Source organism: Pyrus communis, chromosome 16, assembly GCF_041283825.1.
Source record: "Pyrus communis isolate YQ-2024b chromosome 16, ASM4128382v1, whole genome shotgun sequence".
NCBI lineage: Eukaryota > Viridiplantae > Streptophyta > Magnoliopsida > Rosales > Rosaceae > Pyrus > Pyrus communis.
In genome coordinates, this window is record NC_142580.1 from 904,675 (window position 1) to 930,482 (window position 25,808).

General features: G+C 37.0%; 5 protein-coding genes across 5 annotated transcripts; 2 read left to right on the top strand and 3 right to left on the bottom strand.

The window, feature by feature from the left end:
* Nucleotides 1–484: 484 nt before the first annotated feature.
* On the top strand, nt 485–3,813 carry LOC137730730 (purple acid phosphatase 3). Its single transcript, XM_068469690.2, has 7 exons — nt 485–777; nt 2,055–2,211; nt 2,313–2,420; nt 2,519–2,646; nt 2,990–3,118; nt 3,228–3,295; nt 3,456–3,813. Exons 1-7 carry the CDS (start codon nt 577–579, stop codon nt 3,667–3,669), a joined length of 1,005 nt encoding a protein of 334 aa, XP_068325791.1. The 5' UTR covers nt 485–576; the 3' UTR covers nt 3,670–3,813.
* A 1,145-nt stretch (nt 3,814–4,958) lies between these two features.
* LOC137730729 (2-oxoglutarate (2OG) and Fe(II)-dependent oxygenase superfamily protein) lies at nt 4,959–7,560 on the bottom strand. Its single transcript, XM_068469689.2, has 7 exons — nt 7,186–7,560; nt 7,004–7,079; nt 6,658–6,730; nt 6,283–6,378; nt 6,033–6,083; nt 5,593–5,958; nt 4,959–5,480 (listed from the first exon to the last, which is right to left on the bottom strand). Exons 1-7 carry the CDS (start codon nt 7,382–7,384, stop codon nt 5,154–5,156), a joined length of 1,188 nt encoding a protein of 395 aa, XP_068325790.1. The 5' UTR covers nt 7,385–7,560; the 3' UTR covers nt 4,959–5,153.
* A 451-nt stretch (nt 7,561–8,011) lies between these two features.
* Nucleotides 8,012–13,834, bottom strand: LOC137730727 (RNA demethylase ALKBH10B-like). Its single transcript, XM_068469687.2, has 8 exons — nt 12,521–13,834; nt 11,938–12,060; nt 11,473–11,570; nt 11,275–11,392; nt 9,986–10,105; nt 9,764–9,876; nt 9,511–9,665; nt 8,012–9,026 (listed from the first exon to the last, which is right to left on the bottom strand). Exons 1-8 carry the CDS (start codon nt 13,134–13,136, stop codon nt 8,297–8,299), a joined length of 2,073 nt encoding a protein of 690 aa, XP_068325788.1. The 5' UTR covers nt 13,137–13,834; the 3' UTR covers nt 8,012–8,296.
* A 1,992-nt stretch (nt 13,835–15,826) lies between these two features.
* LOC137731766 (anthranilate synthase beta subunit 1, chloroplastic) lies at nt 15,827–19,079 on the top strand. Its single transcript, XM_068470974.2, has 8 exons — nt 15,827–16,026; nt 16,117–16,274; nt 16,830–16,900; nt 17,053–17,090; nt 17,192–17,302; nt 17,457–17,553; nt 18,194–18,329; nt 18,875–19,079. The coding sequence occupies exons 1-8, from the start codon at nt 15,909–15,911 to the stop codon at nt 18,977–18,979; spliced, it is 834 nt and encodes a 277-aa protein (XP_068327075.1). The 5' UTR covers nt 15,827–15,908; the 3' UTR covers nt 18,980–19,079.
* Nucleotides 19,080–22,181: 3,102 nt separating this feature from the next.
* Nucleotides 22,182–25,156, bottom strand: LOC137731719 (putative xyloglucan endotransglucosylase/hydrolase protein 28). The gene is made up of 4 exons (XM_068470909.2): nt 24,573–25,156; nt 24,312–24,412; nt 23,598–23,806; nt 22,182–23,029 (listed from the first exon to the last, which is right to left on the bottom strand). The coding sequence occupies exons 1-4, from the start codon at nt 24,763–24,765 to the stop codon at nt 22,522–22,524; spliced, it is 1,011 nt and encodes a 336-aa protein (XP_068327010.1). The 5' UTR covers nt 24,766–25,156; the 3' UTR covers nt 22,182–22,521.
* Nucleotides 25,157–25,808: the final 652 nt, after the last annotated feature.

Consider the following 25,808-nt stretch of genomic DNA (forward strand, 5'->3'; position numbering starts at 1 on the left):
CAAAAATGACAATAACTGCATGTTTTGATAAGTTAAGGATCAATGGTCATGGATTTTCAGTTGAGGGACCAGTGCTCCGATTGCTTTAAAGTTGAGGAACATTTCTACAATTTTTTCTATTTTCTATTGGTGATATATCACATGATTAAAAATTTTGGTTTACATGACATTACTCAATTAGAAATACAAACCGTATGAGACAAGGAAACCTATGGTACTAGTATCTAATATATTACTAATTCCATCAACCCTACAGCAAAAAAAAAATAAAAAATAAAAACATAGAGAATGAAGGTTGAACCTGGGGCAGTAACATTCCAGGAGGATACTAGGTTGAACCCGGGGGCCGGGCCAGTAACATCCCACGATCGATTATCCAAAGCTTTTTAAATTCCTTAACCCAAAAATAAAAAATAAAAATAAAAATGCTTTTTAAATTCTTTGTTATTCATGTTAAGTAATTTGTAATTTAGTATGCAACATTAACCCAACTCGTCAACCATAAATATAGATAGCTTTCCTTGCTTTGCTCACCCTTCCTCTACTCTTCTCTTTGTTTCCATCTAGCTGCTAGATATGCAAAACAAGACCATGATTAGGTCAAGTATTCTGTTTCCTGCTTTAATAGCTCTATGCACCTTGTCATCTTTTACATCTTCTACAGCGGAGCTACAACGATTCCCGCACGCAGTGAAAGCCGATGGATCTCTCAGCCTTTTGGTTCTGGGAGATTGGGGAAGAAGAGGAGCCTACAACCAATCTCAAGTTGCTAATCAGGTATATAGTACTTCCTTCTAAATTTCAAATACTTGATTTCTGCGTCAAGTAAACAATAATTAATTAAGTGTAAGGAAAGTATATAAATTAAGTGTAAGGAAAGTATATACAGCTATCAGAAGTTCAATGGGTGTGGGAGCTAGCTCAATTAGTTAGTTTGTTCGAACAAAATTTATCAATCTCAATATATGTCAGAATCACAGCTACCCATTGACTATTGTACTACTATTCCGATATCGGAAAATTTAAGCTTTTCCAAACTGTCATGTAATGTTGAAAGGCTCTTCATCCATTGTCATGAACTAAATGAATGATGGTGAGTTAGATAAGTTAGACGGGCTCTAATTCTAGTGATATATGTCATACTAATAATAATGTTCTTAAACTTATTTGTCTTAGTGTTTAATTGTTTTCAACCATCTTCACGGATTATATGTTGTCTCATTCGCTTATTAGAATCTTTATCGTAGTATTTAATTGTTTTCGGACATCTTCACGAATAACAATTGGTTTTGAATGAAATTTTAATTCTAACATAATATGTAACACCATATATTTTCACTTGAGAAATGAAAAACCTTACACACATTCAATGACAACATGTGTCATGAACCCTCTTACTTCCGTTATCAAATAATTTGTATTAGTATCTAGTTAATTATTATTTTGCTATCGTCTACCTTCATTTTGTTTTCTTCCTGTTCTTTAATCTCTAGAATTGGTTCCATTTCGTGATCATACATCGGCAGTGCATGTATAATGCAGGAGTGGCCCTCCTTCTTGATACTATATAGGACAAGTTCTTTATATTGTGGCTTACGGAGCCCAAACACCGTGATTTGTCATTGACCCAAAAATAAACCCCATGATTTGTCTACTTTAAAACCAATCAAACTCTGACACAAAAAGATGAAAGATATTGGATTTGATTGGACACACCAAAATGTTTGATACTTTAATGTTTTCGTAGTAATGTTAGAGAGTCTAAATTTATAAATTAAATTTTGTAAATTAGATAATGTGGATTTTGAATGATTAAATTATTAAGTAAGTAATTATTAATGTATTTATTTCCTATTAGTGATACATTATTTAATTTACAAATTTAATTTAAAATTTTAATCTCTCTAATATATATATTTTTTCATTCAAGTATGTATATATACACGAAATTGTATTATTGTAGTATGAAACCCCACTCCACGTTTGCTAGCATGGACAGCTCACTGGAAAATCGATTTAACTTTAGGAACCAATTTCGTGCATTTGATTTCTAGATGGGAATAGTTGGAGAGAAGTTGGATATTGACTTTGTAATATCCACCGGCGATAATTTTTACGACAATGGATTGACGGGCATTTATGATCCACAATTTGAAGACTCCTTTAGTAAAATCTACACGGCACCAAGCTTGCAAAAGCAGTGGTACAGTGGTATGCTTTCCCAAACCCTAATTATATATTCACTTTTAATCCAATCAGGATTTTGTTAAAAAGATTTCATGTTTTGTCTTTGTTTAATAATTGTATTGCAGTTCTTGGTAATCATGATTATAGAGGTGATGTTGAGGCACAGTTGAGTCCTGTCCTTACGGAATTGGATAGCAAATGGCTTTGCTTGAGATCCTTCATAGTTGACGCCGGTAAGGATAAGGCCGTACTACTTAACTGTTATCAATATTTAATTATGACATAAACAGAAGATTTATTTGTCTGTTAAATTATTTGTCTGTTTTGACAGAAATTGTGGAGTTTTTCTTTGTGGATACAACTCCCTTTGTTGATAAATACTTCACTCATCCAGAGGAGTCCGTCTATGACTGGAGTGGCATATTACCCCGAAATGATTACCTATCAAATCTTCTCAAGGTACTTTCTCGTCAAAACAGAGATCCTAGCGGGGCCTCATCCCACAAAATCCTAAGGATTCGAAAATTCGGATCTTTGAAATTTAATCCAACGGCTATAAACAGGAAGTCCTTTTAAAAGTGATAATAATTGTAACCGTTGCATCAAATTTTAAAGATCTAGATCTCCGAATCTTTAGGATTCGATGGGAGAGATCTGGCTAGGATCTTTGTCCTTAATTTAATTTACAATATTTTCAAACATTTTTTAGAAACCCCAAAAATGAGCTCTATGCATGCAATTGTCCATATAAATTAGAGATGTTCTCTGTAATTTAATAATTTTAATTTTTGGCCCGTGGAAGGATGTGGATTCAGCCTTAAAAGATTCTACTGCAAAGTGGAAGATTGTGGTTGGTCACCACACGATTAGAACCGCTGGATATCATGGTGAAACCAAGGAGCTTGTAACACAGCTTCTCCCGATTCTTCTGGTACGACTGATCATGCTAAAAAGTAGAAACGAAAAACAAAACGCTCGCCTTTTCCCTCTTGTTTTTCTTTTTGCTTCTCTTTTATTTCTCAGCAATGTCAAATTTTCAGGAAAACAATGTCGATCTTTACATCAATGGCCATGACCATTGCTTAGAACACATAAGCAGTCCCGACAGGTACTGGTATTTTGTAACTCTTTAATTTTAATATTTTCAACTTTCAAAAGTATCAGCAAATGTATCAATTTTATGTATCTAAATAAAATTATTGTTGTATATGTTAGTATAAAACTTAAACTTTTATGCATGGAAACTAATTTGAAGCATTGCTGTGCAGCCCACTTCAATTTCTAACAAGTGGTGGTGGTTCAAAGGCATGGAGGGGCGAAGTTAGCCCTTACAGTCCAAGCGAAATGAAGTTGTATTACGATGGGCAGGGTTTCATGTCAGTGCAGATCACTCAAACCGAATTGGATATTGCATTCTACGACGTTTTTGGCAATGTCTTGCACAAATGGGGGACATCAAAGCAGCATTACTCTTTCATGTAAAGAGGTGGACATGTAGAAGTATACGCAATCTGTGTATGGTTCTTAGTCTGCTATATTATTTGTAATGCAGGTAAAAAGAGGTAAAATTATAAGTGCCTATGTCTGGATAATTATGTCGTTAATGGAACTTAATTTGCTTAATCATTCCAGCTGATCTACCATAGTTACATATTATTGATTGTAAAACTGATCGGTTCCTCCTTTCCCTTAAAGTAGCCTACCATTTTGAACGGCGAAAAAATCTCCGGCAAGTCCATGAAAACCTAGCTAATGTAATTGAGATGAATAGCGTAGCTACAGATAATTCAGAATCAGAATAGGTCCAATCCAAGGGGAGCACCTTAGGGATGTGACATAGCCTTAAATAAAGTTAAAGGCGAAGTTCAAACGAGGAAAAGTTTGCGGTGAATGCCTAGGCACCCAGAGACAAGGGTGTAGGAAGCGGAATTATATGGGAAGTTTGATGGGGAAAGTTCACTTTCCTTTTGTTGCTAAGTATGAACTACAACAATTGGAAAATAAATGAAAATATGAGCAATTGAAAGGAATGGTTTAACGTAAAAGGACGATTGATGTTGAAGGTGGTGTACCAAAGTGTATAAGTAATTAAGCTGTTCATTTATGGTGAGTTAGAACCAGTTATCCCCCTTTTGTGCTGAAAAAAGATAAAAAAAATAAACGAAATTATTACGGAGATCGTATTTTTGTATAACAATGGTATACTATTTGAAGTGACAATCGATGTGGAATCCAACTTCTCCTAATCCTTAAGGTAACCTAGTACTTCCTAAACAATGCCATAATTTTTGCACTCGAGGTTCTGTCTAATTTTCTTCTCTCCTAGTATCACTTGTTTGTTTCTACTTTTTATATTCGTTCCCACTTTTCTTCAAGCAAATAGTGTCAATTTTGACCGGACATCAGTGATTCCAATAGGTACATTTGTACACACAAAAACTCGATATTAACTTGGTATTACATACGTAATCACAAACTAATTTGGTTTAATTGGTTAAACATGGAGTCAAATTCAGTTCCTTACAAGTGGAGGTGGATGAAAGGCATGGAAAGGTGATATAAAGTCGTGGACTCCAGAGGAGTTGAAGTTGTATTACGAATTTACGACGGCCAAGGCTTTATGTCGTTTCAAATGACCAAGGCCACTGCTGCCGTTGCGTACTATGATGACTCTGGCAATGTTTTGCACAAATGGAGCCTCTCCAAAGAGATCGACTCAGCCACTCACAGAACATTCACCTATTCTTAAAATAGTAACTCTGCTAGTTAAGTTATTGGAAAATAAAATTGACTCTGTATAAGGCGTCGTAAACATACCTGTTATACAAAAATTTCGATAATTGCAGTATAAATTCTTTCTAGTTTAAACTACGGGGAGGGGAATTTGAATGTGGGTGCAGATGGAGGCACCTGGCCTTGACCACGACGCCAAGGTCTGCAATCAGTTAACAAATACAACGAAAGAACTACTTTTCATCGAATGATACAAAAAATATAGAATGATGCGTTCTCCAGTGTGGAAAGCTCATTACCAGTTCTTTATGTAACTTGCGGGAATAATCTTCCCAGAGAGTGACTGCAACTGAAAAATCAGCCCAGTTAAAGGAATTTTGCAAACTCTCAGCGCATGCCACGTTGCTGAAAACAGACTCTAGCAGATGAAGATCTTTCACAAATGAAGATTTGATATGAAGAATTCTTTCCCTCTGTGATTGGGACAAGCGTACCACATTGCTCGTACCTAATTTGGCAGATTCAAGACCAGGAGCTTTCCAACAGTGGAATTGTACAATCTGTTGCATATAATGAAAGCAGGTTAAATGTGTTTACTGAATGAATTCTTTAAATTTACATTTATCACACTATATACCAACAGAATATGACAGACCGTGTTGGTTTGAATACCTGCAATGCATGCAAGATGTTGATGAACTCGTGGTCAAACAACTCATCTCCCCTTGCTAATCGCAGTGGCTCCATCAGTAACTCAGCAATATTTGAACAGTGGCTCTTGTCTTCACGGAAAAGTAGATCGTATCCAAGAATATGCAGTCTTGCCCAGCATATATCAAAACCCAACTGGTGATCAGAAGAAGCTTGAGCGGGTGAAAACCAGTACATATTCCTAGATGCTGGCATAGGTAGACACAATTTAGGAACATTATCATGCAACAGACTCTGTGAGAGAAGGGATATAAGTTTAGCATCCTCATCATAGGTAGCATCACGACTGAACCATAATGCCAGTGTGAGTCTTTCACCATCAGTAATCTGTCAAATGATTAGCATCAGAAAAGAATCTCTCAAATGATGTTTTAGCATGAGAGAGAGACAGTTGAATCTACCTCATCAACGGAGTGAGTGTTGCGGCTGTCAGCTGTGTATATCACAACATCCTGACAAATACGATAAACTAACGAATTGTGATCAAATGTTGAAATTGACTGGACATTACGGCAACTAATAAACCTTTATCGAATTGTTTTTTCCCCCATTATGGATATGCATTTGAGATGTTTGTAAATCTCACCCCTGTATTCCCATGCACATACTGTATAAAGAAACTGGAAAATCTCAAGAGCTCCAGTCACTTACCCCACGTGATGGAACAATAGTTTCTGGATTGCCATCCTGGAAGTGAAAAAGTCCACCTTTGAAATCATCCACGTAATTGTTTAAATAACAGACTGCCTTTTACAAACAAAATTAGGAAAACCATCAGCAGAATGACTATATGAGAAATTACAAACGATTGCAACAGCGTAAAAAAAACATAGCGTGTGGTTAAGGAGAGTTTAAAGCAATGGAGCTTGCAACAGCCAATTTGAGAAAAAAACAATCAAGAGAAACCATTCAAAAGATTCATCAGCATTAGTAATGAGTTGAATGAAAATTGTTATCATACTGCACTTGACAAAGAACAACATTTATGTTTTAACATGAACATCCTTCACAAGGTTGAATACACACCGCAAAGTGACGCTGTTTGAGATAGGGCCGGTTGTCATCACTATGCCACCCAATGCTTGCTCCTCTACTCCAGCTGAGGAACAAAGACCAGAACGATAAATGAGAAATCATCCCAGCATGCTCTGGAGCCAACTTTTGATTACATCATACTCAATAAATCGTCAATATGTCATCGATATTATTCATACGATGTCAATACCAAAGTTAACAGTCAATAGACGAAACTGACGAAATGGAAAAATGTGAGATATGTAGGGAATGAAATTAAGCCTAAAGTAAGGGGGGGAATGATACTTTTGCGATAGTTTATGGGGAATTTTGATAATAAAGCAGGTAACTTTTTCACCTGATCAAACCGGTGAATTCAACGAAGAGTTCAAACTGGCACCCAAAGAACTCCTCAACCTTCTCCTTCAATCTCTCTGCGTGTCAGCCAAATATGAAAAAACCCAACTTCAAAAACCCTAAACCCTAATTGGATGAAGAAAAAGAAAACGGGAAATTGAAAAGAGGGGCAGATGATTGTACCTCTGACGGGGACGAAGGGGATGATGAGGTGGGCGGAATTGGTGGCGATGAGGTGCGAGAGCGTGGTCGAGAAAACATTGGGTCTGTAGCCAACCGTGCAGTTGCTCCTGTGGATGAACTCCAGCTCCTTGCATTCTTGGAGGGAAAGGAAGTTGTGGAGGATGAGGCGGCGGCGATCGCCTTCTTCTGCCTCTCCCATCTCAGTTCTCCGCTACTGGGTGTAAACTGTAGTGTAAAGAGACGACGCAACAAATTGACTGGGATGAACAAGAGTTTCTAACTGCACCTAACTTTTACCATAGTTACAATTTACTACTAGAAAAATGAAAATTTGAAGGGTCGACAACATTCGAAAGTAGTTGTTTTTTTCTCAACAATCTGATCTGAACTAATCCAAGAATAAAACTGCATGCGATATACGTACCTCTCAACCTCGTAAAGCGAAGAGTTTTTTGGTTTTGAACCCCTCTTATGTGAATTAATCCAAGTTAGTTACAACTTTAAATTCACATCTTCATAATTTAGATTCGGTTAAAATTACTTCAATGAAAAAGTAAGAATATTCTTGAAAACCAGTTAGGTGTATTAAAGGAGAGATTCTTCTGCCCGGTTTCGAACTAGGACAAGAATAATGTTAGAAAGGTTAAATTCGAAAATTAAAATTACAAACTAAATAATGTATCATCAATAGAAATAAGCACGTGTATTTAAGAAATAAATCAAATATCGTCCGATTTCATATGTAGAAGAGCAATCAAATCAGATGGAGAGAGAGGCGTCAAAATTTGAGAAGAAAAGATGGGAAGGAAGAAGAGGAAAAGATGGATGATTCATAATGTGGTTTGCTTTGCAACTACTAGTGTAAGAGTTGATGTGACATAAGATTAACCAAAAAACAAAAAGAGGAAAAGGGATGATCTCTCAATCCATCCTCCCAAAGAGAATCGGTAACTTCTTCCGCCTGTTCCTCTTGCTTACTACGATTTTAGCTCTTCACTCTCGCCGCTCTTTACATTTGTTTCCAACTCTCGTTGCAGTTTGCAGCCTCTACTCTGTTTCTTCCTTAATCTTTCTCGCTCTCTCTCTCTCTCTCTCTCTCTCTAGCCCTCCCCTATACTGCTCCGGCTTGATTGCTTGCTGTCACACTGTCGGAGTCCTGATGTTCTTCTTCAACGACTGCTCTTCCACTGCCAGTTCCGTCCGCACTTCCATTGCACTCGTGTCTCTCAGCTTTCCCATCCGACTTTCCTCTTGGAGAAGGCGTGGTGCTATGGTTGGATTTTGCAGACCCGTTCTCTTTCTCTATCTGGGGAGGAATCTCAACAGCAGGGCTCTTTTGAGTTGCAATATAAGGTAGCTGTTGAGGAGCTGATGAGTTAGCCGAACCTGGGGGAGGGAGGAAAACTCCAGTGCCAGGTAGAGGGATGCGAGGCGGAGGATGCCTGGGAGCTGCTGCCCATCCAGCTGAAACAGGTGGTATGGGAACTGCTGTGGCAAAAGGTATTGCTGGTCCTACCGGAGCTGGCACAAACAATGGCTGGATGCCATTTGGAGGTGGAAGTTGGGACCGAATTGGTGGGGCTGGCAAAACACCAGTTGTTGGAACTGCCGCATAGTGCTTGGGACCAGCAGGATGCCGGATGTGACTTGGAGATCTACCAGATGCTGGACCCCAGTGAGATGACTGAGCTGGAGTAGGTCCAGGAAAGCGTTGACCATCGCTCATCGCCGATTTCTTTGGTTGAGACTTTGTGAAAGTAACAAGTATGCGTTGCTTTCGGATAGAAGGTATTGCATGTTTAGCAAAATCTGTGGATCTCCCTTGCAGCAAAAGGAGGGATCTGCAGCGTTCATGATCAAACACCTTGTGTCAGGAATCTCAAATGAAAGTAAGCAGCCTTTAAGTTATATATGATGGCACGATTTCATACGCAAGATCAAAAGAAAGGACAAGACAATTGCATATGGATGTGAGAAAACTATGCCATGATCCTGAATATTCAACTCATATTCTTCCGGCATGCAAAGGCAACAAGGAAAACGTGTTCTATTAGTATGAATAATGTATCGATCTCTAACGGATGCAATAGAGCCAACTTCTAAAAAAGCTACAAGTATTACTAGGTCATCAGAATTCAATGTTTCACCGCTAAGTAACCTTAACTTGATTCCGATATTTTTAAACCAGTACTACTCGGCCTACAATACTTTATTTAGAAAGATGACAATAAATAAAGTACATAAAAGAGAAGCGGCAGCAAACCAAAAAGAAGTTCACACCGAAGAAGATAAATATTATCAAATGAGAGCGGTCAGAAAGGCTACCCAGGTGTAAGAGAAAGCTTGAGGGAGCCTCTATAATCCCCAGGATGGTCTGATACTAGTACTCTCCCAAAAGTCATGTCACATTCTGTCAGTAACAGAACGCAAACAGGCCTTCCAAACCAAGGTAGCCATGTGTGAGGGTGTGAATGATCTCCCTACAAATAATCGTCACAAAATTTCATAAACATTATGACTCTCAGAAAATTGTGCAATTATAGAAACCTAGAAGAAGATACAGTAAACCAATATCAACCTCGTTATAAAAGTCAATGATACAAGAGTCTGGCTTCACAGTCGTAACTTGCATCCCAACCAAGCGATCTATAACATCCTGCAGCAAGGAAGGGATGGCTTCTATTCTCCGATCTACAGATTTCATTTATAGAAAAATCAACAAATGGAATTTGAATAAAATGTGAATAGACATTTCCTTATATTGGCAAAAATTAAAAGACCAACGTAATTTGCAACATGCCTTTGGAGGTTCCTGCAGAAATTTCATCTTCAGATGGAGCATCAGTAACAGGTAGGCCCAATTGAATCATTTCTCTTCCATGTCCCCTCATGGGCCTCTTTGAGACCACATATGTCTGACCTGCTTTGCATAGAAAAAGAGAGTATATATTATTCGCAAGGGGTTTTTCATATGTAAGCCCTGGATATAACATCACACTTTACAGAAAAAACACTTCAAACTCAGTAATTTAGAGAAAAACCCAACTTACTTTTTAACACCAAAGGAAATTCACAACTAGAATCAATTATAGCATGAGAAGTGGATAGATAAGGGCGTTTTCTCCAATTGGGCTCTTTAAGTGTTTTTCTTTAAAACTTAAAGTTGTCAGGTGTGCTTTCTGGTTTACCAAAAATAGTACTCTTCTGAGAGTTAATGAAATTATGAAATACAAACTTACCAAAATTTGATTAGAAATTCATTAATAGTATTTCCCTGGCATGATGTGCACACACCCACACAAATAACATAGACCATAGTGTAGAAACAATAATACCAAACACAAGTGATATTAGAGTCGCTAACACTAACTAGTACAAGCATTTTGAAAACTTTCTCGAAAGGTTTCAGGGGTAAAACAACCAATAATCTTGCAGGTTAGGATGGAAAGGATTTAAGGAAAATGTAAGAATAAAACAACATTCCAAATGTTAAAACTAAGCCATCCAAATCCTCTCCTATAAAAAGAAAAGGGAACAAAAAAAGTTTGCGAGGGAACGAGAGATCCTCAACAGAGAATTAAAAAACAATATACGTTCAGGCAATCATTTATTAGATCGCTTATTGAACCCTTTGCTCTGAGCTAAACATTGACACAATTTTTTTTCAAAGATCATTTCTTAAAGCAAAGGGTTCAATACAGGTTCAAAACAAATTATTGAACAGCCCAAAGAAATAACAGGTGGAGTAAGCTTATGTAGTTTGAAAATATAAAACAAAAACCACTAGATACACCTATAACCTAAAACTAGTTTAATTGGAAGGTACATGACAAAGATGTTGACCAAAACTAACATGGGACACACTACATTAAATATTTGAAGTTAATAGGAGATAGTAATAGAATAGTAAAGAAAGGCAAGAATACATGTAGCAGATTAAATATGCTTAGCACATGGGTAAGGATGACGGTGATGATTTGATCAGCTCAAATGGCGTTTAACTACCAAATTGATGACAACACATGGCGGATTTATGTTTAGTACTGGAATCAACCAAAAGTTTTTCATACAAAGGATTGTTAAACTCGCCTTGCAATTGTCCTCTTTTCCCTGCAACCCTTAAATCATTAGCCAAAGAAACAAGTTTGGAGACTTCTGTGTCACCAAGCAATCCTTCAAATAATTTCAGTCCATCGACCACATTAACCTGAAAAGGAAAACGTTAGAAAACCTACTGATTCATAACATACTTCAAGCTAAAAAGACAGTATCAAATGAGGAAACTACCGTCTTTCCATCTATTAACTCGTTGCCAACAAAAGTTTTAGGAACAACGGGAAGGTTCTGCTTTGCATTCTGAATTTGGATAGAATGTGATTCATTCTCTGGAAAAAGATCACATAATCCCAAGTTTAAATACAATAGTAGAAGAAATAGAATCAAATAAAACCACATTTTGAAGCCATGTCAGGATAGATTTGGAGTTGATGTACGTATTTTAGTAGGCAATAGAGAGTGAGAAATATTATGTCAAACCATGAATTGGGATGAACAATTCTCAACATATTTACCCTAGGGTAAATCATCTAAAGCACATGCTAAAGACGGAAATATAAGAGGTATCCCACCTGGTAGGCTTCCCATGCCTTAGTAATACCTCCTAAAAAGATCTATATTCCACATCTAAACCTTTCCCCCCAGACTAAAACCCCCAAAGTAATGAAAGAAAGGTAAACTAACAAAGTGTGTTACCTTTAGAGCTTGAGGTGCATCCATCTCCTACCGCAACTTCAGGTTCTAAATTGCAATATATAGTCTGCTGTGAATTCCCTGAACTCCTTAATCTGCTATCTTCTTGAGGTTTTGTAAGAGCATCTGTAACAGCAATCATAACTGTATTACAATAAGGTTTACAACTGAAAATTATCCGAATCTGTATACTGCAGATAGAACACAGGCATATTAAAATGAATTTTGCATGTGTATGCAATACAAATAGTTCAGAGACGGGCTGCTACTTTTGTACAACTTTTAAGACAGTGCATTTACCCTGCAGTGATTTCCTAGTTTTAAGAGAGCAATCTCACCTGGTGAAACACTTTCCTTTTCAGGTCACAACCTATGAATTTCAAAATTACTAAAAGATAGTTTCTCGACCATTTGTGAATGCCAACTTAAAAAAAATTCCTAACATATTCAAGACAAGCTTGATGTTCTTCAAAAGATTAAGACTTTTTCGTTCAGCTTTAAAGCTCGGACTTGATTACCATCAAACCAGCATTTACTATATTTGTTCAAATGAGCACGAAATCACCAATCCTAAGCCCAAAGTTACCTTTTTTCTCTCCAGCAGGCGCTAAACCGTTATCATCCAACTTCCCAACCTCGCCACGGGGCTTAACTTCCTCAGCTACATCGCTTCCCCGCTCAACTTTCTCCGAAGCAACAAGCCCCGAAGAATTCCCATCATAACTATGAACCTCTGTCCTAAAATTATGTCCTTCCTTGAAATGCTCAGCCCTCTGTTGGTCCTTGTTAAACCCCGAAGCGGATCTCTTATACTCCTTGGTCCCCACTTTTACAGGATCATATTGCATCTGCTGCCTCCTCCAGGCAACATGTTGCAGTGCATATATCACCTCCGCAACGGAAAAGTACTGTTGCATATGAAGCACAGGGTTCCAATTGCACCTCCTCTGCTGAATACACCCGATAACGACGTCGTACTCGCCTGGATCACCAACTGCACGTAAATGGTGGCAAAGGGAGTCTATAATGGTATTTGCCGCTGCGAATTCTCCGCGCAACCACGAGATTATCCCATCACGCTCATCCGGGAACCACTGACGGGGGTGCTGGTGGATCTCGCCGCCTCCAACGGCCGCACCGCCCCCACCACTAGGAAACTGCATTTTGTCCGATAAAACCACATTCCCCGACGGCATTGTCATCAGAACCCACTACACCAAACTCACTACTAAGTCTATTATCACTTACAAAGCATGCCTCAGTAACTCCCAGATCCAATCAATCAAACCTACGGCTATATCCCAAACCCCACAAAATTCTAGCAGATCGCACCAAATTAAACCCCTACTCTAGCAGGAATCAGCTTAAAGACCACAACTTTCTTAAATTTTACCACTTTTAGAATAATAAACCCTTAAAATTTCTCAAGAACAATGCAAAACCTGAGATGGGTTCCACTTAAATTGTTCAAATATCGCACCGATCCAACGAAACAGCTGGGTTCAAGCGAATTGAGGTGAAGAATCGGAGCTTGGTCAACGAGTCAGATCTGGGAAATGGGGTTTGTGGGAATTGAAAGCAGAATTAAAGGGCAGTCGTTTTCTCTGCGTGCATATTTATTTGGGGACGGACGAGTAGGTCTCTGAGTGGCGTACTGATTGGGGCGGTGGGGTTTGGAAGCAGAAGAAGAAGACGAAGAAGAATAAGATCTAGGTTTTGGTGGAAAATGTTAGTCTCTGCGCGTGTAAAATGAGGGGGAAGGTGACGAATGGCTTATTGAGCACGCATTTGGTCTAAAATGGTGGCTGAGAAACCCTCTCTCTCTCTCTCTCTCTCTCTCTCTCACCTTGATGAGGGAGCTCTGTCCTGTCAGTATGGAAGGAACCCATAGAGCATATCTTGACTGTAGGGGTATTTTGGTCATTGTATTAGATTAGTTCTTTAATTTCTTAATAAGATTTAGGGATATGACTTGTTTATAACTGTTTTTAGAATAACTTAAAAAAACTTTTTATAAAAATATTTTTTGAACCAATTTTTAATAAAAATTTAAATGAATTCTCGAATTCAATTTTTAAAAATATGTTTCTTCTAGAAAACTTTTTAAATGCTCTTAGAACAAAAAAATATTTTTTCTAAAAGTTATTTCTATCATTTTTAAAATACTTACAAACAAATTTTTAATCATTAATGAGCTGCTTACAAACCCAAAGAGTCCACAAATTTCTTCTCTTTTTGTTTTGGTCAACAAATATTTCAGTTTCGTCACTTTTGTAACAACTATTTGTTGTTAGAAGTTCCCATTTTTGATACCTGAAATTCTAGTCTGGTCTAGTATATACATTTGCACATGTGCTTATGACAATACAACAATCTCAATTCGCTTGAATTGTTTTATATGTGAACAAATTTGCATTATTCTCAATTGCAAAAGATACCAATATGGATATGATTTTGTACTCGTAGTGTCGTACTGGCTAAACTTAAACTCAATTTAATTCAACAACTTTCATGTCTTTTTCTCTCTAAACTTGTATCAAATGTGATAACTTTATTTGAATATTGTATTTGTTTGTACGTGAGTCGAGTGTCAGTAAATATGACATTTACAGTCAAAATTATACGCCATAAACAAAAGTACGAGGAAGGAGAAAAAGAGAAGAGACCAAGAAGGATTGTTAAGAAGATTGTTGCGGATTCAAAGCTAAGGGCACGACAGATTTTTTTTGTTTTTGTTTATCTCTCTAGACGGCAAAGATTTTTGAATTGTTTCATTTATTTCGGTCTCTTGATTAACATAATTAAACATGGTGTGTATGGCATGAAAAATATTTTTTTTCCCCTTCTTCAAAATAGAATCTAAATTTACCTACCCATATAAGAGCTAGCTGTAAATACTCAATAGTGTAATTGTCGGGACTTAGTTTAAGAGCCGTCTTCGCAAATTTTTCAAAAGGGAAGTTAGGTAAGTTTTCATGGACTTTTGAGTTTGAAAAATAGACCACGCATATTATCTATCGTATTTTAAAAGAGATCTAATGGTGATTTTGTTACGGTAGTCAATTTTTATAGATTTTTAAAAAAATCACAGAGATATTTCAGTTTTTCTGTGATTTGATGTATACATATGATTATCCATAATTTTGCAAAACCACGTTAGCTTTGTTTGGATCTTCACCGAATCTACTCAAATTTTGCTGAATGGAGAATGCTCTTTTTTAATTCCACCCCAATGTTTCAATTTTTTTTTTCAAGTACTTTAAATTTAACTGCATGATGATTTTTGAAATATTCTCAAATATTATGTGTTGCTTAGCCTTTAATTTTTCTTTTTGATACAAACTTGTTACTTAAGACATCATAATTAAAGTAAGACTTGCATCTTTTTGTTCAAACGACATTGGTGTTGGGAGAATTCGAACTCAAGCTTAAAATGCAAGGAAAAATGTTCTTCTCCAAAAAAGCTACAAGCTCCTTGTGAATATCATCTTTTTCAATTTCAGCTAATCGATCTTGTCCAAGCTCTTTATTTTCTTCTAAAATGCAAAGGATCTTCTTCGGTGGATTCCTCTTGTTCATGTTTTAGTGCCCTTTCTCACAATTTAAGATTCCAAGCTTGTTTAAGCATACTAAACAAGGGATTGTCTTTCATATGTAAAAGATTTGCAACTATTAGGATGATATTGTTCCATTAGTATTTTTATTTTTATAATCTTGTTTGATTTGAGCACTAATTGTGGTTTGTTATGCACATATCATATGTGGATGTATTCTACTAACCCGAGGGCTCAGGGCGTATTTTAATGTGACCTCAAAACATTGAGGTGATGAATCTCTCATCTCGTTAAGGTAATTTTTCATACAACCAATCATTTTAATGTCTTACTTTAATTGTTCCAAAGTTTAAAGTCACCAAAATGCAATTGGACTGAAGAATTTCAAGCGACGCGTCTCTCCTCTCTCTCTGTCTAGCAATGGCGGCCACAGTGACATCTCAGTCCTCTCTCATACAATCAAAACCCGCTCTCTCTTTCAAAACCCTGCAAACCCCTCGTCCTACCTCCATTGCCGTGCCCTCTTCTTCCCTCTCACGTACCTCTCTAAAACACACGCGCGCGCACTCTCTCTCTCTCTCATCCCAGCTATGTGAAATTGACACAAAGATGTGGTTTTTGTGTGCAGGACTGCGATTTGGTGTGAAATTGGGAAATGGGTTTGCCGCAAAAGCTTCAATGGCCGACTCCGAACAGAACTCGAAGCCAGCCGTTGCCGAAAAGAGGGTCAAGAATCCCATCATTGTCATTGACAATTATGATAGCTTTACCTACAATCTCTGCCAGGTTACCAATATAACTAATTTTCTCTTCGAATTTTCCTCCTTTCATGAACAATGATGAATTTAAATTTTCGATTTTTTTATGTACATAGAGTTAGTAGTTCACATCTTTTTTCTTCCACTTTGCTAGTTATTTTGCACAGAATGTTTGTTTTCTCTTTTCTGTATTCACGGAGTATTCCCTTTTCGAATAGAGGAGGTTTGACCTTCTAGAGCCAAAAATTCAATATAACAGCTGCAAAAACCATCCATTGTGACTCTTTTAGGTTTGTGACTGCTGCACTAGAGAGAAGATAGAAAAGGAGACGCCTTGATTTTCAATTTTTAATAGAATGCAACAAGATTATGTATGATCATTCAAGGAATGCTCACCGAACATGCGTTTGATTTTGAATTCATGTGCTTTAAGTACTCTAGATTTTTAAGAAGCCCTCTTCCAGAGTCAGGTGGGACTGGGAATTCCCGAAGCAGTTCGACATAATTAGTCTATCTGTCCTTTTATTTATTGATGGTTGCAAATCAAGAAGACGTTGTACTAATACCTTTCTTTGATGCGAAGTATATGGGAGAGTTGGGATGTCTCTTTGAAGTCTATCGGAACGATGAACTAAGTGTTGATGAACTAAAAAGGTAAGTAGTTGTACTTTACCTATTTAATCACTTTTTTTCTGATGCGTAAGCGCAGTGTATTGGGTGGCGAAGCAATAATGATATAAAGATATATTCTCTGTGACTGCGAGGAATCTGACTTTACTAACTGTTGCTTCTTTCCATTATTACAGGAAAAATCCCAGAGGAGTGCTAATCTCTCCTGGGCCAGGTCAGTTCTGCACCTTTTGGTGATGTTTCATAGGTAGATGTTTCGGAAAGGAAACAATCACTCATTATTAGATCTTGACACTAGTATTTCCCTTTTTTTAGGCACCCCTCAGGATTCTGGAATATCATTGCAAACTGTGTTGGAGCTAGGGCCCATTGTACCCTTATTCGGTGTATGTATGGGTTTGCAGTGCATCGGGGAGGCTTTTGGAGGTAAGTCATCTTGCATTTGATAAGGGCTTTTTAACAATCTTTATATTTCTGTTATGCATTTGACTACATACTTTGATTATCTATGGTATCTTTTCATTGTACCCTTATTTATTGTGGGCTTTATCATAATCCACGTGGGTCTGTGGCGTTGCAGGGAAAATTGTTCGTTCTCCTTTTGGCGTCATGCATGGGAAGAGCTCTCCTGTATATTATAACGAGGAGGAAGATAGCTTGTTTTCAGGATTATCAAAGTATGAAATTTTCTGTCCTTTTGTGATGCCTATTTATGTCTTCCTAGTGTAAATTTTACCCTAACCGTCAGCAAATATTAACAATCCTATTTATTATTTAAGTATTTCCAAACATTGCTCACATTTTACATTTCTTTTGTTTTTTACGTTATGAATGATTGCAGTACCTTGTTGTAAACTTCTATTTGTACCTTTGTTGATCGTTTGTTAACCATAGTTCCTTGTGGCTTTCGTGTAAGCTGGCTTTAATGTTGCATAAAATGCATTTCATTATCAGTCATTTCTTGAATGGCATTGTTGTGCAAGCTTAGTAGCAAATGCTAAGTTGTATTTGAAATTCTTGATTATATATGGGCACATTAATCTAAAAATCCTACTACTTTGGCCATATATTATTTGAAAGTAACATGTAGGGGCTGGTGTTTGGTTGACGGTACCATATATTAGGTTGGATTGGTTGCTAAAGGAAATGTTTGATTTAGTTTATGAGGTTTCTCCCGTTGTTTGTAATGTAATGGAATAATAAACTAGTATGAGAAGACCTTGCTTAGCGTTAAATTGACGAAGAATATCCTTCCGAACTCTCAACCATCCTGTGCATTAACTCAAGTAACAAGTAACTTTCCTTTTGTCTTTTCAGCCCTTTCACTGCTGGCAGATATCACAGTCTTGTAATCGATAAGGACAGTTTCCCAGGTGATGAACTGGAAATTACAGCATGGACAGAGGATGGACTGATAATGGCTGCTCGTCACAAGAAATATAAGCATCTTCAAGTATGAAACGGTTTCCTTTTTCTTTTCTCTTTTCAAACTATTATGCATAGGTAGAATGTTGTGCTATTTAGATAATACAAATTATAAGTTGCCTTGGCTACAGAAAATGCACTTCAATACACAAGTGTGTACCATATAAAGAAGAGAGTCATAAGATTGAGAGGCAGTTGCCGTGGGCGTCATTTCTAATCCTTAGATTCCTTTATTAGGTTACTGACAATGTTTTGCGTTGAAAATTTGTAGCTTTATACGTAAATTTTGGCGCTTATTGAATTTGAGGCAGGGTGTACCATGCTGGAACCAATATTGCACGATATAAAATCATTAATCATGTAACGTAAAATTTGATGTTCAGTTAGCTGGTACTCTTCGTTTCTTTTGACATGCATTGACACACGTTACATTCATGAAACAAAAAAAAAAATTGCCATGATGGATTGCAGCTGGTTTGCCCCAAACAAATTAGTTTTAATGTGATTAACTCTTAAATTGTTGAATCTGATTTCTATGCCTCCTTTCTAACCAAATGTTTTTGAAATTTGCAGGGGGTTCAGTTTCATCCTGAAAGTATCATAACTTCTCAAGGCAAGACAATCGTGCGTAACTTTATTAAATCGATAGAGAAAAAAGAGTCTGAATCTGAGAATTAGAGGTTTGATTGATCTGCAGATTCTGCACAATGTAATGTAGCATGGTGATAAGACCCACATGTATTATGAGTCAAGTTTGTTATCAATGCACTTTCTTTTACCTTGTGCACACTCTCTGTTAATCTTGACTGTTGATTTTACTTTCATTGTTAAATCTAACGGCTACAAAACTAGAGGGGCGTATATGAAGTGAAAAAGGGGGTGTGAAAAGCACTGCCCTTACAATTCTCAGTTTCTTGAACATGGTTCTTGCTCGTACATCTCGGTCTCCCTATTGCTTGTGAGTTGCTTGTTTCCCAAGTCTTACATGGGCCGAAAAATGATTCGAATGATCTTGTTTCTTAGTAGTTTCATATATTATCATTTATACAATTGCGTTTAGTATAATTTGCGAACCAAATAGGCACTAAGATGTGTTTAAGCCATTTAATTATCCATTTATTTTAAGATATGTAAAGGCAAAGGCATTAGCCCTCTCGCGTGGGCGAAGACAAAGGCAAAAGCAAGCAGAATGGTCCGATCTGATGTCGAAGACATGCAATAAAGTCCACAAAACAGCAAAATCTGCTTCTTGTAATTGTCGAAAGTAATTAAAGTACAAGCACTTAGAGCCAACCTAATCATATTTATTACAAAACCAACCCTAGCACCATCGCAACTTACTTTTTCTTTCATCCAATACATTTTGGCTAGCGAAGGCGTTTGGAAGCCTGAGTAGTGTTCTCTGAAGCGCTAGTTAAGCTCGCCTAATCTTTTTATTAGCTCGCCTACTATCGTTAAATAATCTGCATTGAGGCATTTTGACCTACCAAATCTAACAAAAACTATTAACTTGCAATATAAAATTGTAACTTTACTGGTTTTGGGTGAAAGATAAAACTAAATATATATATATGGGGGAGTGGATCCGTGACCCTACTTTTTTAACACAAGTTTTTGTGTTGCCCACGTTGTAATGTATATCAACGATCCAAACCATCTTATCTTTTAAGTTTTCCCTCAAAAATCATGCCTACCAAAAAACACTCAAATCTGAAATCATATGACCCTCTATCTTTTCAAGTTGTTGAAATACAGTTCGGTGCGGGTTCTACGAAAACTTATGTCAAAAGTTATGTAAAAAAAGTGGTATCACAGATCCGCCCTATATATGTGTATATTATATAATTAAACCAATGTTATAACGTTTGGTATAAGATTCTAATTCTATCGGCTATTGTATTAGGGTTAGTGAATAATGCTGCAGACAAGATGAGCTGTGTCAGATGGATATTACCATGCAGCAGATGTCAAAGCAATTCGCGACAGTATGCATCTAACCTTGTATTTGTTTTCAACTTATCAACCTTAATATATATTTAGTTTGGTAAACACATGCACAAACTCAGCCAAAGTGGTCGGTCGGTTCTGAATGTTTTCGTTTTTGTTACAGAATCTTGACCATTTTTATCAGTCTAACATATATTTTTCTGCAGATGTTAAAGCAGTGACTTGTTGTGAAGAAATAATGGTTAGCGTAACTTCGATTCGGTTCATATTTTCTCAAAAGATGTTTTAAATTCGAATTTCATGTTCCCGCTAATCCAACAGTAAAACATAACATTTGGAAGCTCAAGATGTGGAAAGATTTTGGGACAAAGACTTTAGAAGTCACGTTGGATTTTCGATGCTGGATTATTTTGAAACGCCAACAAGTAGGTACTGTCCACCAAGTCTTAATTAGGCTAAAGCTGCCAAGGTGATGTGAAAAACAGGAAAAGGAAAACCCTAATGGCTCAATTTTTTATTTTTTTTCTTTTGTTGGACGTCTGTCCTTTAAAGCAATAGACTTGCAATAATATTAATAATTTCCAAAATATTTACTTCGGTACGTTTTGTTTGCAATGGTGATCAACAATATCTATAACGTATCAATACTTGCTGTTTTGTTAAAAAAAAAAAAAAAAAAGGACGTCCATTTTATAGCTGGACTATTTAATTATATACTTGTAACGGTTTGTTTGGCGATTGTAATCATTCACTCTCATAAGCATGCCATAAAGTTTTTAACGTTTTTCATCTTCCCTTCCGTTAAAGACCATCAGAAATCAAGTGGGTAAGAGGAGTTGAGATCCTCTTTGAGATCCTCTCTGGATTTCACTGTCTGAAGCTTAGGAATCAAGAAATTCGAACCGTTTAAGAGAGAGATTCGAACATTTGTTTTCTGTAAGATGGACCAGTAAAACAGATTAATAGAGACCACATAATTCAATTTGAGTGACCTGAAATTTTTTATGCTTGGGCTCCGGACAGTGATACAACAAAGCTCCAAAAACCATAGTTTTCATGTCAGCTAGGGTTAGTTACCGCTTACCCAATGAGCCTCATACCAAACCATATTTTGACAGCTCATTTCTTATCTCTAGTGATCCAAAGAATTTCCAGGAAAACTATTCCAGAGAAATTCATATTATTTTTCCCTTCAGGAAAAAAAATGAAAAAACAAAATTCAAAAGTGGTTTATGAATGCTGGGAACACGTGGAGTCGGATAAGATCAAATCATCAGAGATTCTGGTTTCTTGTAAATGGACTTACACGTAGAGTCGGATGAGACAAAAACATAAGAGATTCTATGTTTTCTAGTAAATTGAACTACAAACGACGAGGTCGGACACTTCCACCAGTTTTCTCTAGAAATTCAGTGTCTTTTTTTTTTTCAATTTCTACAAGGGTCATCAAGTCTAGCAGGTTTTGTTTCCTCATTTTTCTTGGTTTTACTTTTACCTCTCCACCTTCCAAGTCACGGACCCAACTTCTTCAAGAATCTAACCATCTGCATTCACATTTCAATGTGAAGGGTAAAATCCAACATACTGAACCCATTTTTCCAGCACTTGTCACATCCAACTGACCTTGGATTCCAATTCACCATTGACAAACTATCAGCCCAACGTTTACTGCCCAGGCAGCTCTTGACTTTATAAGCTAAAAGGCAACGACCATTGACCCGAACTGTTGGCCATTCTGAAAGTTCAAAATAAATTAAATTTAAAAAAATAATAATAACGTAAATCCTACAAAACAACGCTCCGGTGCAGTGGACCGCATGACTAAATTTTGAAAAGCCACAATCTAGCCGTACAAACTCTGGTGCATCACATACACCGGTTTTTTCGGTTTACTGTAGAAAAAAAAAATAATGATGCCAGTGCACACAACAGATAGAAAATCCATGCCTACTACATATTATAGAAACTTATATATGCTCAAATATTTATTGAACCCATGAGGGTTTTCAAAAGTACAGAGAAAATCTCAATTTGTAAAGCCAAAAGGAAAGCATGAATGATAGCCAGGGATGGAAGCATTCTAAAGTTGTATGAACTATACACATACCCCCTCAAAACACCATGTAAAACTCTATCCACCCTCAATAAATCTATGCTTCTCCACTCACTATACAACGAAAAAATTAACCCAGCGCGCTATATCAACCAAATGCCAATGGAGTGACTGTAGTGCTCATTCGAATCACAATATCCATACATTGCTTGCAGCCCTCTCAAACAGAAGTTGCCTCATCTGCCTGGTTTACTCTGCTCCGGTGGTGATGCTTTCCATGGTGGCGCCTCCCTTTCCCGAATGTGACAGGGTCAAACACACGCAGTCTTTCAGCTTCTTGGGGATTGATCACACACTCTGAAGGAGAGGACTTGTAACGGATTCTATCATAGCAGTAGGAGTATGTCATGTGCTTCTTCCTGAAACTCTCCATCTTCATTCTTTGGAGGCGGGTAACGCCAGTAGGGACCGATTCTGAACTTTGGGTGTTTTCGCATTTCTTTGATAATTGTTCAATTGGATCGACTGCACAGCCGTGTAGAACAAGGTCAGAGAACTCAGCCAAATAGGGAGCATACTTGTAATTCACTCGGTATTTGCCCCCGTTGGTAGCCCAATCAGATCCATCCCATATCGTGGCATACAATGACATTGGCTTAGCCGGGAAGTCACCACCCATTGATTCTGTTTTCTTGAACTCTCTAATGGGAACATTGTCAACATAAAAGCTGCAAGTAATTGACATTGGAAACAAATACGCGATCAAAATCTAAATCACAGAACTCATAAAAAATGAGGTGAAAACAATAAAAGGCGAGAAATCGCTATGAACAAAATTTTCCCTTGAATAACAAAAAATTCTATTTTCATTTATTCCCTAAAACGAAAACTTGCACCAAGGATGGTAGTTGTATTAGTCTGTCAAACCAAACTCTGGTTTATCTGTCCCTTAAACTTATTAAGTATCTACCATTCAAACCAAAATTCCCATCCTTTTCTTTTTTACTTTTCTCAGAAACCCAACAGCTGGTTTTGAAGAAACAAAAGGCGGTATTAAAAGGACGAAAACAGCAAGTGATCTACTGTATTTTCCTAAAAGGAGAAACCCTGCCTCTGCATTTGCCATACACAGAGGCATCACATCAAACCCCAAAAAACAGTAAACTCCAGACTTCAAAGAACATAACATTATTGGTGATAATATGGAAAAATATGCTCACAAAAAGTTGATATGCTAACAGATAGATTTAGCATATTAATCCAAATATAGAGTGGGGAGTTTTGATTGATGCTCACATGATCTGAGAGTCAGTCCAGAGAATGCTGTACTGATGGTAATCGTCGGATGGATCAAACCATAGATTGTATCTCTCTTCCCTGCCGGTGTTGGTGCTTCCGTTGCCGTAAATATTGGTCTGAACCCTCCATTCTCTGCCCCGTATGTTCCCCAAGAACTCAAAATCAATTTCATCATGGTACTTCGGAAACATGTCGCCGTTCGACATCTGTTAACATTAAACTGATTAGAACCTATATTCCCTTATTCATTTAACAGCTCAGTGATAAAATAAAAAGGAAAACACAAGCAAACATCAGTGTGGAATATTTATTCATCCGAAATCTTAAACATAAACAAAAAAGAAAGAAAATACTCATCTGGGTGTGAACTTCAGGTCACAAAATGGACATGTTAAATGTAAAAAGTTAGCCTATCTGGGTTATCTCAGAAGGTTGAGAAAACAAGTTTTTAACTGGGATATTGATAGAATTAGATCCATAACATTTTCCGGGCTCCACACCATCAAATTTACAACAAACAAATGTTGGGATTAATCAGCTAACCATAAAGATTGAATCTTTACAGAACTGTAAAATTTTGAAGTAAAAATTCGGGTCATATTATTTAGTTCATTGATAAAAACATACAACCTAAGATACAATCATACAACAAATAAAGAGGGAAACAAAATTAAAAAACCTTAATCAGATTGAAAACCAGGATTAACTCACATAAAACGCCACAACAACTCCAGCAGTATAATCAGCAGGCAGCTTAATGGAAGCACTGAAAAACCCATGCTGGTAGAGGTCCTGAGAAACAAATCCAGACCCTGCAAACAGACAGAGTCACCAAAAACCAAACAAAGACAACAACTTTAAGGTCAGATAACTCATTAAACGTCGCCACCTCAAAAACCCAGAAAACAAAAATTCAAAATCCTTTCACATGATTCTCGAAGCAGCAAGCCAAAAGGGAAGTAGATTACAGACCTGTCCGTTCGTTTAGCGAGAGATGGACGGATTTCCCATCTCTAAGAATCATCAAATTGTCTTCACCAAAAAGCTTGGTGTACCCTTCATCAAAGGGTATGATTGGTAGCTTTCCGGAGGGTGCAGAAGCAACAACTCCAAGAACAAGCACTTGACAGGCACACAGAAACAATCCCAGATGAAAAAACCCCATCTTTTTCTCCTAAAAATAAATGGTTCTGCTTTCTTTCTTTGTTCTGAGTTTTTTATTTGTTTTCAGAATTCAGAGTCGTATAAATAAGAAGGGGAAGAACGAGAAGAGAGAGAAAGAAATGTAGAAATGTAGAGAGCGAGAGAGAGAGAGAGAGAGGTGTGTAGAATATCTCTATCTTTTGAGAGCAATGGGGAGAGAGACAGACAGAGAGAGAGAGAGAGAGAGAGAGAGAGAGAGAGAACCAAAAGGCTAACGGGGGAGAGAAGAAAGACAACACCAAGGGCAAGTCTTTTTATTGCCGAGCGTCAGTGGAAGCTGTTGAGCTGTGTTCCGTTCATATGCACATTGCTCCACGCCTTTCTTTTTCGTTTCTTTTTATTTCTTTCACCAAATATTTTATTTTATTTATATTTATAGAGTAATTTTTCTCAAAAAATAAAAATATTTAGAAAGAAATTATGTACGTCATTCTTTCCAAAATTGTTTAATGCAATTATCTTCTTATCGACATTGAACTGTCAACGCGTATAATTAAGGGCCACTAAAATATCCTTAATGAAGGGGAGTTTCTTTTCGAAGTTGTTATTCAAGATACGCGATCATGAAAGAACTAGTTACAATTAAGTATTTGACTCAGTTAGATATTGTTTTTATCATTTATTTTAGTCAAATTTGAGTCGTTCTGAAACCAATTCGAAACATATATTCTTTTATCAATCGGTCTTATCATCAGTCATACACTACATAAACGACATGCATATAAATAGTCACTTGATAAACCATATTAGTATTATGATGATTTATCAAATTACATGGAATATATCATAAAAATTTATAAACAAAGTATGGATGTTGTATGTTGCAGGGGTTGGTGAATGTTATAAATGAGATTATAATTATGTGTTTACTGGTTTGGACCGTTTTATAAAGAAAGGATGTAATGCTCATAAATACCAAGTACTCAGCTGTACGAACGATGCAATTGCATTTCATCCATTTTCCACTTTGCTACTTTCCTCACTAATTGAGATGAACTTTCTATT